Genomic DNA, 15,385 nt, shown 5'->3' with positions numbered 1-15,385 from the left:
TTAGTGAAGTTCGGTGGCAGGAGGAACAAGACTTCTGGTCAGGTGACTACAGGGTTATAAACACAAAATCAAATAGGGGTAATGCAGGAGTAGGTTTAATAATGAATAGGAAAATAGGAATGCGGGTAAGCTACTACAAACAGCAAAGTGAACGCATTATTGTGGCCAAGATAGATACGAAGCCCACACCTACTACAGTAGTACAAGTTTATATGCCAACTAGCTCTGCAGATGATGAAGAAATTGAAGAAATGTATGATGAAATAACAGAAATTATTCAGATAGTGAAGGGAGACGAAAATTTAATAGTAATGGGTGACTGGAATTCGAGTGTAGGAAAAGGGAGAGAAGGAAACATAGTAGGTGAATATGGATTGGGGCTAAGAAATGAAAGAGGAAGCCGCCTAGTAGAATTTTGCACAGAGCACAACTTAATCATAGCTAACACTTGGTTTAAGAATCATGAAAGAAGGTTGTATACGTGGAAGAACCCTGGAGATACTAAAAGGTATCAGATAGATTATATAATGGTAAGACAGAGATTTAGGAACCAGGTTTTAAGTTGTAAGACATTTCCAGGGGCAGATGTGGACTCTGACCACAATCTATTGGTTATGACCTGTAGATTAAAACTGAAGAAACTGCAAAAATGTGAGAAATTAAAGAGATGGGACCTGGATAAACTGAAAGAACCAGAGGTTGTACAGAGTTTCAGAGAGAGCATAAGGGAACAATTGACAGGAATAGGGGAAAGAAATACAGTAGAAGAAGAATGGGTAGCTCTGAGGGATGTAGTAGTGAAGGCAGCAGAGGATAAAGTAGGTACAAAGACGAGGGCTGCTAGAAATCCTTGGGTAACAGAAGAAATATTGAATTTAATTGATGAAAGGAGAAAATATAAAAATGCAGTAAATGAAGCAGGCAAAAAGGAATACAAACGTCTCAAAAATGAGATCGACAGGAAGTGCAAAATGGCTAAACAGGGATGGCTAGAGGACAAATGTAAGGATGTAGAAGCTTATCTCACTAGGGGTAAGATAGATACTGCCTACAGGAAAATTAAAGAGACCTTTGGAGAGAAGAGAACCACGTGTATGAATATCAAGAGCTCAGATGGCAGCCCAGTTCTAAGCAAAGAAGGGAAGGCAGAAAGGTGGAAGGAGTATATAGAAGGTTTATACAAGGGCGATGTACTTGAGGACAATATTATGGAAATAGAAGAGGATGTAGATGAAGACGAAATGGGAGATACAATATTGCGTGAAGAGTTTGACAGAGCACTGAAAGACCTGAGTCGAAACAAGGCCCCCGGAGTAGACAACATCCCATTAGAACTACTGACGGCCTTGGGAGAGCCAGTCATGACAAAACTCTACCAGCTGGTGAGCAAGATGTATGAGACAGGCGAAATACCCTCAGACTTCAAGAAGAATATAATAATTCCAATCCCAAAGAAAGCAGGTGCTGACAGATGTGAAAATTACCGAACTATCAGTTTAATAAGCCACGGCTGCAAAATACTAATGCGAATTCTTTACAGACGAATGGAAAAACTGGTAGATGCAGACCTCGGGGAGGATCAGTTTGGATTCCGTCGAAATGTTGGAACACGTGAGGCAATACTGACCTTACGACTTATCTTAGAAGAAAGATTAAGAAAAGGCAAACCTACGTTTCTAGCATTTGTAGACTTAGAGAAAGCTTTTGACAATGTTGACTGGAATACTCTTTTTCAAATTCTAAAGGTGGCAGGGGTAAAATACAGGGAGCGAAAGGCTATTTATAATTTGTACAGAAACCAGATGGCAGTTATAAGAGTCGAGGGGCATGAAAGGGAAGCAGTGGTTGGGAAAGGAGTGAGACAGGGTTGTAGCCTCTCCCCAATGTTATTCAATCTGTATATTGAGCAAGCAGTAAAGGAAACAAAAGAAAAATTTGGAGTAGGTATTAAAATTCATGGAGACGAAGTAAAAACTTTGAGGTTCGCCGATGACATTGTAATTCTGTCAGAGACGGCAAAGGACTTGGAAGAGCAGTTGAACGGAATGGACAGTGTCTTGAAAGTTGGATATAAGATGAACATTAACAAAAGCAAAACGAGGATAATGGAATGTAGTCAAATTAAATCGGGTGATGCTGAGGGAATTAGATTAGGAAATGAGACACTTAAAGTAGTAAAGGAGTTTTGCTATTTAGGAAGTAAAATAACTGATGATGGTCGAAGTAGAGAGGATATAAAATGTAGACTGGCAATGGCAAGGAAAGCGTTTCTGAAGAAGAGAAATTTGTTAACATCAAATATAGATTTATGTATCAGGAAGTCGTTTCTGAAAGTATTTGTTTGGAGTGTAGCCATGTATGGAAGTGAAACATGGACGATAACTAGTTTGGACAAGAAGAGAATAGAAGCTTTTGAAATGTGGTGCTACAGAAGAATACTGAAGATAAGGTGGATAGATCACGTAACTAATGAGGAGGTATTGAATAGGATTGGGGAGAAGAGAAGTTTGTGGCACAACTTGACTAGAAGAAGGGATCAGTTGTTAGGACATGTTTTGAGGCATCAAGGGATCACAAATTTAGCATTGGAGGGCAGCGTGGAGGGTAAAAATCGTAGAGGGAGACCGAGAGATCAGTACACTAAGCAGATTCAGAAGGATGTAGGTTGCAGTAGGTACTGGGAGATGAAGCAGCTTGCACAGGATAGAGTAGCATGGAGAGCTGCATCAAACCAGTCTCAGGACTGAAGACAACAACAACAACAACAACAACAACAACACCTATCACCACGGGCAACGCAGTGGTTGACACCCTCCACTTAAGTTCTGAGAGCAGCAGCATTTGTGCAGAGTTGCCAGTGCTAACAGACAAGCAACACTACTTGAAATAACTGCAGAAATCAATGTGGGACGTATGACGAACATACCCATTAGGTCTTATGGTCAAATTTGGTGTTAATAGGCTACAGCAGCAGTTTACTGACACGAGTGCCTTTGCTAACAGCACAGCAAAACCTGCAGTGCCCCTTCTGAGCTTTTGACCATATCGGTTGGACTTAAGATAACTGGACAATCACCGAGCGAGGTGGCGCAGTGGTTAGCACACTGGACTCGCATTCAAGAGGATGATGGTTTAATCCTGCGTCCGGCCATCCTGATTTAGGTTTTCTGTGATTTCCCTAAATCACTCCAGGCAAATGCCGGCATGGTTCCTTTGAAAGGGCACAGCCGACTTCCTTCCCCATCCTTCCCTAATCCGATGAAGCTGATGACCTTGCTGTTTGGTCTCTTCACCCAAACAATCCAATCCAATCCAACTGAACAATCATAAATTCATCAGATGATTTCCAGTTTCATTTGGTAAGAACTGATGGTACGGTTCGGGTTTGTGCAGACTCCATAAGGCCATGGACCCAAGATGTTAACAGGGCTCTGTGCAAGTTGTTGGGGCTCCATAATGTTGTGGGCTGTGTTTACATGGAATGGACCAGGTTCTCTTGTTCAGCTGAACGGATCATAGACTGGTGGTTATGTTCGGCTACTTGGAGACCATCTACAATCATTCATGGACTTCATGTTCCCAAATAACAATGGAATTTTTCTGATGTCTATGCACCATGCCACTGGGCCACAGTAGTTCGTGATTAGTTTGAAGAACATTCTGGACAATTCTAACAAATGATTTGGTCACCCAGATCACCCGACATGGGAGCTAATTAAGAGGTCAGTTCATGCACAAAATCCAGCACCAGCAACACTCACAATTGTGGGTAGCTATATAGGCAACATGGCACAACATTTCTGCAGGGGACTTCTAACGACTTGTTGAGTCCATGCCAGATCAGGCTATTGCACTACGATGAGGAAAAGGAGGTCCAACACAATACTGGGAGGTATCCCATGGCTTTCATCACCTCAGTGTATGTAATCCTAATATTGGCATGTAAGTGACTACAGTTAGTTCTTCACATTAATTAGTGAAGAAATTTTCCATATGTTCATCAGTAACAGAGAAAGGAAGAATTCATGTTTATTGATCTTCAGTAAGTTCTTGGAAGGGATTATGGTTAAACCTGTAGGTAAGACTGCCTCTTTTTTACAGGTTCAATGGTTATGATGGCCGTTTAGACAGAGAGATGGAGGCAGCTGTAATGGTGATGGAGGCATTTGAGGGTCATGAGTCCCAAATACAGTACGACATTGTTGGTCACTCAGGTGAAGATGCAGAGATTATGTTTGTCAACTACAAATCCCCACCAACAGATAACAAGAAGAGATTGGATGTCGTCAAGGTAGTGTACTTTATTTTTATCTTCCCGGTGACAAAAAGTGTTCTATGCCTAGTTTTTTAAGTTGCATTGTAGCAACACAAAGTTCACAAATGTTTGTTTAAAACAAGAATTCTTTTAATATCACAGACACCTTGTTATATTGTCTGTCCTCATATTCTAAGATTCGGGTGCAAATTAAGTTCAGAGTGATGGAGCTAGGTGTAAGTGAATGGTTAACACAGTGTTTAAGTAAAGATCTTGTGGTGCTGTTGATGTGCTAAAGTATTAATTGGGGTATTACAATTCCATTTTTTTCCTGACACTGATTCATATTAAAATAGAAATATTGGCCCTGGGGCATGATTTTTTTAAACACAAAAATGTCTCTGCTGGCACGAATACACATGACAATACATGTAACTTTAGTACAGATACCAGGCCAAACTGGCAACATGTGAACCAGTTCATTGTAAGTCATAATTAGCACTGTTACTGTCAATTCAAATGTAGTCTGTCTAGCTTTGAAGGTTAGCACAGTGCATAGCTTGAATGAGTAGTATCATCAGCATTGAACACCAAGTGCTCAAATGGTGACAGCAGCTTTTAAATGCTGTGTGTAGCACCACCATATGTCAGTGCTGCCTTCTGATAAGAGACAGTTCCCCATCACATGTTCACCTCTGGCTGGATATTGATGTCACTACCTAACACCATACCTGTGTCTATTTCATCCCCTCCCCCTCCACTTCCAGCCTAGGTATGGTGTATGGCTGTGGTACATAATTATGATACATACGGTCTCAGGGGGCGGAGTCGTTTCCCTAGCATTTGTTAGTATGATACTGAGGCTTGACTGTCTCAGAGACCAGCAGAGTTAGTGGGGAGGGAGATACTTTGCTTGTAGCATCCACCTGATTGAGAATACCCTGATGCTAAGTATCTGGGTGATGCTGGACCCTGGTGTTGTGGGGCAGCACTTGTTAGTGACAAGGCTGGGCCAGAGCATGCATTCTGGAGGCTGCAGTTTGTGCACCTGCTGGGTATATGGCAGTGGATGGGGAGGCAGAGGCAACCAAACCACTGTTACCATAATCAATTTTAGTATCGCCATTGGGAGTCTTTCCTGATGGTGATCTCATTCATAAGGTGGCTGTGAGAGATTACCAGTTGACTACACATGCCTGGGGGGTGCTTCATGTGAGTCTGAACTTATCTAATGTGAGGACGTCGGTGATGCACTGTGCACTCGATCCACCAATGCTTTTTCCGTTTCATGTTCTGTATGAATTTCAAATTGCTGGGAAGTGTAAATGCTTAGATTATCTGTAATATCTGATTGAGATAAGGGCCCTGCAATTGTAAAGCCTTGCGTACTGCAGAATGATATGATGAATAAGAGAGTCTGTATTTAGTGCCTGACTTTATAAACATGTAAAGGCCCATTTACATCTCAGTTTCTGCAAATTTGTTGCCTCTGCCTTGTAAGATTAATTCACACTTTTGCACATTTGGTAAAAACTTTTCTGCCTCAGTTTGTGTCTGCTGGCTGTAGAATGCTATAAGTAAGTCCAAACTTACACAAATAACACTGTATGTATCTGCTGCTGGGTGCAGCTTAGGTGGCAAAAAAAGCACATCTACTACATACTATGAGAAAAAGAAAGTTTTATGCTATGCATGTCCTTTTCCTTAAAAACTTCAAAATGTTGCCACAATTTCTTGATGTAGAACTCCTAGTTCTGTTTGCCATTCTCAAATGGTGAGAAAGCTGGTCGCGCATAGTGGGTAACGCCTATGTTGTAATAAGTTTCTGCTGTGGTTGCAAGCTCCAGTCCCACAATTTCTGCTGTTGCACCAACTGTTTGTTCTCTTTTTCCTATAGCTACTTTATTTACAGTTCATGCAACATCATTTGTCTTTGTCACAGCTGTAAAAAGTCTGTATCTGTTCCATTATTTGCTAATCCATACATAAAGTCCAATTCACCTTATCCCTAATGAAATATCAGCCTTGGGGAATGGCTTACTTTAAACACACACATTTCATTATGCCTCAACCTGTGAGACTAAGCTGAAGTAGCAGTCTATAAATCAGCTCCCAGCAAGCTGTTTATAGCAGAATCACTCAATCCAAATAATATCCACAAATGTGATTCAGGTGGATCAATGGTTTGCATCTGTAGGGCAGTTGGGCAGATAGCTTGAGTAATGAATATGAAGGGCTCAGTCTTTGGTGGTGGCTATTAACAGAAACATTAACAGAACTCCAATCCCCCTTCCTCTATACTTGGCTTGACCTTCCCCACATTGACCAGTAGTGCATTGTTCACTGGCCAAAGCCCGCCCCAGGTGGTATGTTGATCTTTGGTGAGAAATTGATATTGTTGGGCAACACCATAACAGTCACTTCTCATGTACATTCTGAAATGCCTGCTTCCCTATATGTAAATCGTTCTCTCGGCATGTACTGGTACCATTATATTTCACATTCAGTGTGTTCTTTCATTACTAAATCAGTCCTGTTCTGTTCTGTTCTGGCTGACTCCTAATTGTTAAAACAGTAGTTTTGGCACCAATATCTAACAGTATATGCATAAACACAACACAGAACATCTGCTCGTCTTGGCAGTTCACTATTTCAGCAATATTCGATTCTGCCAAATGAGCTGTGTTGTAAAATATTGTGAAAATTTCTTCCATTATATTCCCTAGAATATTCTGTTCATCTATACACAACAAAACTGTAATAATTAAATAATTCATTGCTTATTTGTACCAGTTGTGTTCTATTATAAGGTGAAAAGTAAGTATCAGTAAACCCCATTAAGAGGCTCCCTTTAAAATCTTGTCCAGTGTAAAACACTCCTTGATTCAAGTTCTGCGAAAACTTCCGGAAAAGGCTACACAAAATGTTTCCTATTTATAGAGTCCCACTCCCACATAAGATATGTTGTTTCTCCGTCAGTGGAAAATTATTATATGACTGTGGGAGCCTCACAAAAGGTGGTTAGCAGGTGATGGACATCTTATGAAATAGCACAAGGGAAAGGGTGGGTTGTTGTTAATAACTGGACACGGTACCCTCACTCATTGTTACACAGTGGGTGAGGTGGCACAGTGGTTAGCACATTGGACTCTCATTTAGGTGGATGATGGTTAAAATCCTGGTTTAGGTTTTCTGCAATTTCCCTAAATTGCTATGGGCAAGAGCTGAGATGGCTCCTTTGCAATGTCACAGCTGATTTCCTTACCAATCCTTGAAACATTCTGTGCTTATACTCCATCTCTACTGATCTCAGTGTGAACAGGGTGTTAAACCCTAATCTTCCTTCCTTCCTTGGTTGTTACTTTCCTGATTTCCACTTGCTGACTACCTTCTTCATACAGCTAACATAGTGTGAGGTTTCCTATCACCCACTCATTTGTGACAAACATGTGTAGCCACTGAATAGAGTTTCCATTTGTACACAGTAAAATGTCTGGAGTTTTGTGCAACAGCTGTGCAAAATAGTAAGCAAGCATTTTTGTTGGTCAAAAAATTGCAAATTATGTGGAAGTACAATGAAAATAACACATTCTCAAAGATAGTGTTTCACAAGGATGGAAGTACAGTGAAAATAACACAGACTCAAAAAGACTATGTCGCACAAGACACACCATCTTTGACAATACAAATGAAGGTTCACATGTGGAAGGACCTTCAACTATTGCTTGTAAAGGGGCTTCAAAATATTGGAAGGTAAAAGTCGTGGATTGTGCTGAGCTGAACATGTTTTAATTCCGCGGATATACCAAACTGGATTTGCATCAATTACTCTAACTGACCAGTCATGATTTTCCTTTCTGGCAAAATGATGTCTTTAAAAATGTGGCTGTACTATATGAAAAGGGTGACATATTCAGAGTAGGAAAATTTTGAATGATTTCCGAGCTCATGCCATACAAGCCTTACACTGTACAAAATGAAACCTGCCATGGTGGGAAACCCAGAAAAGACAATTTAACAATACTCACACTGGTACTAATAGAAAAGAGAAACTAAAGTTGTTTGTCACTGGTAAAGTTGCAGATCCTTGTTGCTTCAAAAACATTTGTAAACTGTCACATTACTACATGAATTAGTGACAAGCCTGAATGACAGGAGTACAGTTTGTCACATGGCTAATAGAGTTTGATCGCAAATGACCAATCACTGGAGTATGAAGATGAAATGGAGATGGAATGCAAATCAGTCCTGTTCCTTGCCTGATGATGTTAACTGTTGGCTGTACCACATAGAAAACTATGTTTAAATGCCAGTGCAGACAGAAGCAGCAGACACTTTGCCAGTGATTTCATAACTACAAAACAGCATTTTTATATATGGGATACTTTTATGTATATTGCATTTTCAAGTTCACTACACTGATAGTAGTAATTCATGGTATTGTGTAGCTCTTAAATGCCAAACACAAGTCATCTGAAATGATGTTATTAATATATGTGGATATTTTCCCTCCTCCTTCCTTTTCTTTTTACCAATTTTCTTCTTTTCAGCTTATAGCTAGAATTCTGAAGTTGTAGTGTTTGCTTGTGTGTCTGTTTTATGGACAGTTACTATCTGTATGCTTATATTGTCCACATTCTTTTATAGACTGTATGTTGGATGGAAGTTATGATCTGAAGTGAAAGGTCATCTGAAATCTAAGCTCAGGTCACCATGTCACCCTTGATCATTACACATGATTTCTTCATCTAGTAATGCCCAAGTTCATTTTCCTTCAAGAAGCAACTTATTTAATATGCTACCAGTCAGTTTTTGCATTTTCAGGTTTATTATGCTGATAGTAGTAATTGATGGTATTGTATAGTTCTTAAATGCCAAACACAATTTCTCTGAAATACTGCTACCTCATGGACTCATGCTTGATCTTTTGGTTCCTGTGTGTGTCACTGTGGTGAAAGAGCTTCTATGTCATAAACTGCTTAAGCAGTTGAATTTTAAAAAAGTATTTTTCTGGTAATATATACTATGTTTACTTGTATCATAAATGTGGTATGGAATATGAAGTTGTTACACACACACACACACGCACACGCACACACACAGTCACTGTCGTCGACTTGGGCCCAGAGACAAAAGTAGTTGTGTGTTGATGTGGGTTTTTTCGTCTGCATCTGATGATGGATTTAATCTGATAGCTTAACAATTTCCCAAAATCTACTTTTAAGTGTCTCTTTTTGTTGATCAGTACCTTCTCTGTTTGTTAAGTATTAATTATATTGTTGTTATTCCATCCCACCAACCCAGATTTTCCATTATTTGAAATCGTACTGTTGCTTGTCTTGAATTGTATTAAATTAGATTCAAATGCCATGTTATACTAATTACCCAGTGATAATGGATAGTTCAGCAGTAGCCATGTTGTTCGGTCCACTGCTTCTCATTTCATATTAACAACTGAGGCTGAAAATTAATTGTTTGAGCTGTTACATACTGTTTTTCATTCCAGACAATGCATGCACATGCACAGTTCTGTATGTCGGGAGACAATACATTAGAAGCAACAAAGCAAGCTATTGACTCACTAGCAAAAGAGGACTGCGATGAGGCAATAGTTGTTTTGTTGTCAGATGCCAACTTAGAACGCTATGGCATACCACCACAGAGTTTTGCTGCTGCCCTCACATCAAATGCTGATGTAAATGCATACGCCATCTTCATAGGCTCTCTTGGTGACCAGGCTGAAAGGTGAGCTACAACAAGCATTTATTTGTATGGGAACAATAAAGTTTAGTGTAAGATTTCATAATCATATTCTGAAATTGCTGAACTAGAAGAAAATTTTTAGTGAAAAGGATGTAAAAGTTCAGTTCTCAGCTTTGCATAACTTTACAATGCAATTTGTTTTTGTTAAACTTTTTCAGATACTGTAATTTTTCTATTGTCTTTATTTTTCTTACTTGGTCAAGAGATCCTCATGCTATATGTTTGAAGCAATTCTTGTGACCTCTTGTAGGTGACTCAGTGTTGTGAATTCACTATGTTACTTTCCAGTGGGGAAAGCTTAGACTAATTAAGGTTGGATCAGTAGCAAGGGAATAATAAGGTTCAGTTCCTCATTCTGCCATATGATATGCTTGGAATCATAATGAACTGCTGTTTTATTCTTATGTAGGTGCAATGTAATCTCACAAGGGAATGGTCAGATTTATGATGTTTTAATTTTGTTTTCCAATTGCAGTTAAAGTCACATAAAATTCACATGCCAGATTTCAGCTACAACTGATCTGAAGAAAATCTCAGTTCAATGCTTTGTTAACCCTCAAGTGGAACGTTTGTGTATAAAGTGCACCAACCACAAATAAAGTGATTTTGTGTTGCTCCATTGTAGTTACACAATTTCGAACCCATACCAATTGCTTCAATTAACACGTTTGTTGACATATGTCCAAGTGAGTGACAGTAATACAAAATATAGAGCAAGCTAGACAAGAAAAAACTGTACGATCCCTTCCAGAAAATGACCCAAATTATGAGCTAGCAGCACAATCTAACAATGTGGCGGTTGTTTACGAGATAATTAGTAATGGAATAAGCAGTTGGCTGGGATATGATGCAACTGCACTGTTTAATGCTTCAAGCAGGTCAGTACTGTCTCAGTAATACACGTCTGTGCCACCAGAGTGATATAATAAAAGATTTACTTTATTATTATGGAAGTTTATTTTACTGTTGTTTAATTAAACTAACATTAAATTATGATTTGCTCCTACATATTTACCCTGGTAACATAAGGACAGCTATTCTTTACATGCGTATAAAGTGCGCCATGTGCCTGCTCATGTTATGAAAAGCAGCACGCCCACTCAAAGGTCATCACCAGTACAATCTTGCATGACTGGGCTTGAGATATTGCCAACAATACAGGCACAAATTAATTTCCAGGTTTTCCAAGATGGATTCCATTCATCAAGGAATCTCAAAAATTTATGTCAGAAACATGTTGAAAGAAAAGAAGTCATTCAAATTGAAGTGATATAAGATTTTTTCCGTAAATAATGTAAGAGACCTGGTTCTTGTCAGTCTCATGTTTCCAATGCAGATAGTCTAATTTTGAGAAAGAAATGCATGCTAAAAGACAAAACTTAAGGAGGTAACTGATGACTAAACAACTCATGTCTTCACTTACACATTCATACACAGAAGTGCATGTGATCAGCCTAGATGGATCACTTTGTGAAAAGCTGAGGTGGAAGACTTACTGAAGTGTGTAAGAATGGAAAAAGAGAACATTTCTTCAGGTATTATCTTTTTTGTCTGTTTCCACTTCTCCTTAAAGATTCTTGGTCAAGTTATGAAAATTGTGAATCATTATGAGGTTCTTTTTGAACACACCCTGACAAAGAAGTACAATATTTCAGATTTCACTTGGCATGATGAATGTATTTCAATCATTAGACTGCGAATTTATTCTGTTGGTGAAAGACTTTTACAGGATGTTAACAGAGAAAATTATTGTGGACATATCACTGGAGTTTCCATCCTAATACCATGTCAATATTCTTAAATTACAATCAGTAATACACAATCATTTTTCTTCTGCTTTGTTTAAAAATCTGATTAAATATTCATGCCCTAAAGTGTGCTGACATTAGGCTGGATGCATTCCTAATTCTGGCTCAGTTTTGTGTAGGAACGTCAAAGGCATTCTGTGACTTACAGGATTGTTGAATGATGAGCACATAAAATTCCAGTTTTAAAACCATTTTGTTTGTGACAGGTAATAAACCTATGCTTTCTGTAGATAATGGGCATTGCATGAAAAACATCATAAGTAGTGTTTTTTGGTCTGACTGCAGCTACATATTGCAAAAAACTCTGCTGAAACACCAGAGAAAAAATGCCTAACAACTCTTTGAAGGAACACTTGGTAGGGCATTGCATCAGTATTTCATATTTTTACAATATTTGAAACAAATAAAATTAATGTTGACATGATGAGGATCTTGTATTTATTTGTACATATTCCTTACCAGTTCGGAAAAAATTGTTAGTTACACGTATTACTATATTGAATTCCACCCACTGCATTTTTCTGTCAGTATGTGAAAGCTAACCTCAGGAACTATTGTAGGGATTTTGATACAGTTCACACTAACAGATAGAATGATTCATGAGGAAGATTTGTATATGTAATCTATGAGGTGTGTTGAATAAGTAAACAACACTTTTTTTCTCGGCAAATTTCAGTGGAAAAAATGTGGAATTTGTTGTGGGACATCATGGAAAATTCCCACTTCAGTCCCTATAGTTTTATGAATTTTCAATACATAGCAGCACTATACGTAGCCTTTGAAATGAAGTCTGTAACAGAACTGTGTTCCAAGCAGAGAGCTGTCGCTGAGTTTCTTTTGGCGGAATACCAGAGCATTGAAGATATTCATAGGTGCTTCCAGAATGTGAACAAAAGCACGGTGAGTTTCTGGGTGAGGCATCTGTCGTCATTGCAACAACACTGCGCAAACATTTCTGATCTCCCACATACCAGCCACCAGCACACAGCTGTGACTCCTGTGGTGTTGGAACATGGCTACAAAAATTCAAATGTATTTCTCCTTCTCTGTGACATTGCAAGGCCTCACACAAGTCTGCTCATCAAGGGGAATTCACAAAACTTCATTGGACTGCTCTTCCTCATCCACCCTACAGCCCAGATCTAGCACCTGCTGACTTCCATCTGTGTAGCCCAGTGAAGGATGCACCCTGTAGGAAGCAGTACATAGATAATGGAGAGGTCATTGATACAGCAAAACATTGGCTCCAACAGAGTGGTACCTTATGAGCCTACAGGCCTTCCCAGTAGGTTGGCATACGGTCATCGCAATGAATGGTGGTTATGTTGAAAAATAGGTTCTTATAGCCAAAAGAGTGGGGAAAATATGGTGTATTGGAATCCTAAATAAAACCAATCTGCTTTTTTTTAAAAAAAAAAGGTGTTGCATTCCTTATTGAATGCTCTTCATATTGCTGCTGCATCAGACAGGAAAGGAAATAACAAGTAGTGGTACAAGGCACCCTCCGTCACGCACCCGTACAGTGGCGTGTGGATTATCTATGTACATGGCGATGTAGATGAAGAAGTTGTCCAGCCATAGCTGCTTAGTGCTACCAACGTGAAAAGGGAATGGGTTACTAGTAAAATATAAATTGCATTTCTTTATAAAATTGAGTCATATTGTAATCACTTTTAACTAGTGATTCAGTGCTCACTTCCTAAAACAGTGGGAGCAGTGTCAGGAGAGCTCTGTGTCACTGTAAGACAATTCAGGCCGGTGCACCAGGCAGATTGAAATGCAGAAACAATGTGAAAAGTGCCATGTTTCATAAATTGTTTTGAGTGACTTCAGTGCATATGCACACTCAAATTTAACTTCTGAATTTTAAGTGATCTTTGCTGATAGTGATGAAAATACTATGGCAGGTTCTTACATGACAAGTCTGTTCTTCTGGGGCCCTATTCTGTTACATGACATGCCAGATTTCTTCCTTGATTACTGGCTGATCAGAATTTACCACTCATTAATTCATCCAGCATAGACTGTAACAATGGTTTCTGAGACTCAGTGGTCTATCTTACACCCTGACTTCATTGTACTGATTTGCAATATCAGAATTTTCTGCTGAATTATATTTTCTAACAGTCGAAGGGATGGAAAACATGTATGCCATGGTCACTTGACCACGATGTTGTCACGCATTTCTTACATTATAACAACTTTCTTTTATGAAAACAATAAACATTAATGTAGAAAGGAAACCACTCACCTGCAGCATATTAACGGATGGCGCATCTATAAGTGTAAACCACCAGTATTTCATGAAAATGATTTATTATTTTCATCGGATTATTGATAGCCATTAAACCATACTGTCAGTAACATCAGGTTCACATGATTAAACACAGCGGATCTCAAAAATGTGTCTGCAGTCTTTAAATACGAAAATTTAATAGCAAATACAATGCTCACTCATTTCACTTAACTCACTGTAAAAACTATAAGTGATTCCAAAAACAGGAAAGGTAACAGTTTTGCTCTGCTAATGTCAATTCACATATTTCAACTACATTGTGGGACTTGAAATCCTCTATATGTGATACTGTATTTCACATTAAATTTTTCAACTATCACTATTTCAATGAGTGAATATTTGTCGTTAATGAGAGGAAAATATTTGCCATTGGTTCATAGCCAATTTCACAGTGTAACATGTCCTACATATTAAACTGAATCAAAAGGAAAAAACTTATTTAAAGTATATTTCCACTGTGTTTCAGGTTAGTGAAGCAGTTACCTTCAGGGAGAGCATTTGTCTGTCTTGATCTGAAGAACATACCCCAAATCCTGCAACAGATATTTGCTTCTTCTTTACTCAGTGGCAGATGATAAAAAGCCTTGCAATGTTGTTTTGTATTAAACTGAACCATATTTGTAAATCTATGTAAAAATAATGTACAATCAAACTTTCATGATACTTGTAAGTGATATATTGCTTTGCAAGTCCTGACACACTGAAAGTTGTCATTAATATTGTCACATAGTTCCATGTTACACTGACTCACTCTTATAGTGTACAGGCTTGTAAATTTTGTAAACTTGTTCATAATAAATTCACATATTTATTACCCTTCTGTTTTACTTCAGTACTACCATTGCCTTCAATTTCATCTTACAGCTGAAAGTAGGAAGTCATGATTTCCCAGCATCCTTTTGTTTTCCACAATTTGTTCCTTAAGAAATCTGAAATACGCTTATTTTACACACATAACTGTACTCCAGTTATTTTAATATCGTTTATAGTCACATAGGGAGATGGCAGTTATAAGAGTCGAGGGGTATGAAAGGGAAACAGTGGTTGAAAGGGAGTGAGACACGGTTGTAGCCTATCCCCGATGTTATTCAATCTGTATATTGAGCAAGCAGTAAAGGAAACAAAAGAAAAGTTCGGAGTAGGTATTAAAATCCATGGAGAAGAAATAAGAACTTTGGGGTTCACCGATGACATTGTAATTCTGTCAGAGACAGCAAAGGACTTGGAAGAGTAGCTGAACGGAATTGACAGTGCCTTGAAAGG

General features: G+C 38.7%; 1 protein-coding gene across 1 annotated transcript in view; it reads left to right on the top strand.

Annotated features, from left to right (window-relative positions):
* Positions 1-14,936, top strand: part of LOC126281271 (von Willebrand factor A domain-containing protein 8) — a 261,118-nt gene extending 246,182 nt beyond the window's left edge. Inside the window, exons 31-33 of the mRNA XM_049980095.1 lie at positions 4,102-4,291; positions 9,762-10,000; positions 14,589-14,936. Coding sequence (XP_049836052.1) covers positions 4,102-4,291; positions 9,762-10,000; positions 14,589-14,697 — 538 coding nt within the window. The 3' untranslated portion in view covers positions 14,698-14,936. The remainder of the gene's footprint in view (positions 1-4,101; positions 4,292-9,761; positions 10,001-14,588) is intronic.
* The last annotated feature ends 449 nt before the right edge of the window (positions 14,937-15,385 follow it).

Source organism: Schistocerca gregaria, chromosome 7 (genome assembly GCF_023897955.1).
Source record: "Schistocerca gregaria isolate iqSchGreg1 chromosome 7, iqSchGreg1.2, whole genome shotgun sequence".
NCBI classification, from domain to species: domain Eukaryota; kingdom Metazoa; phylum Arthropoda; class Insecta; order Orthoptera; family Acrididae; genus Schistocerca; species Schistocerca gregaria.
The sequence above is the reverse complement of the archived record's forward strand: the minus strand, read 5'-3'. Positions and strand labels throughout refer to the sequence as shown.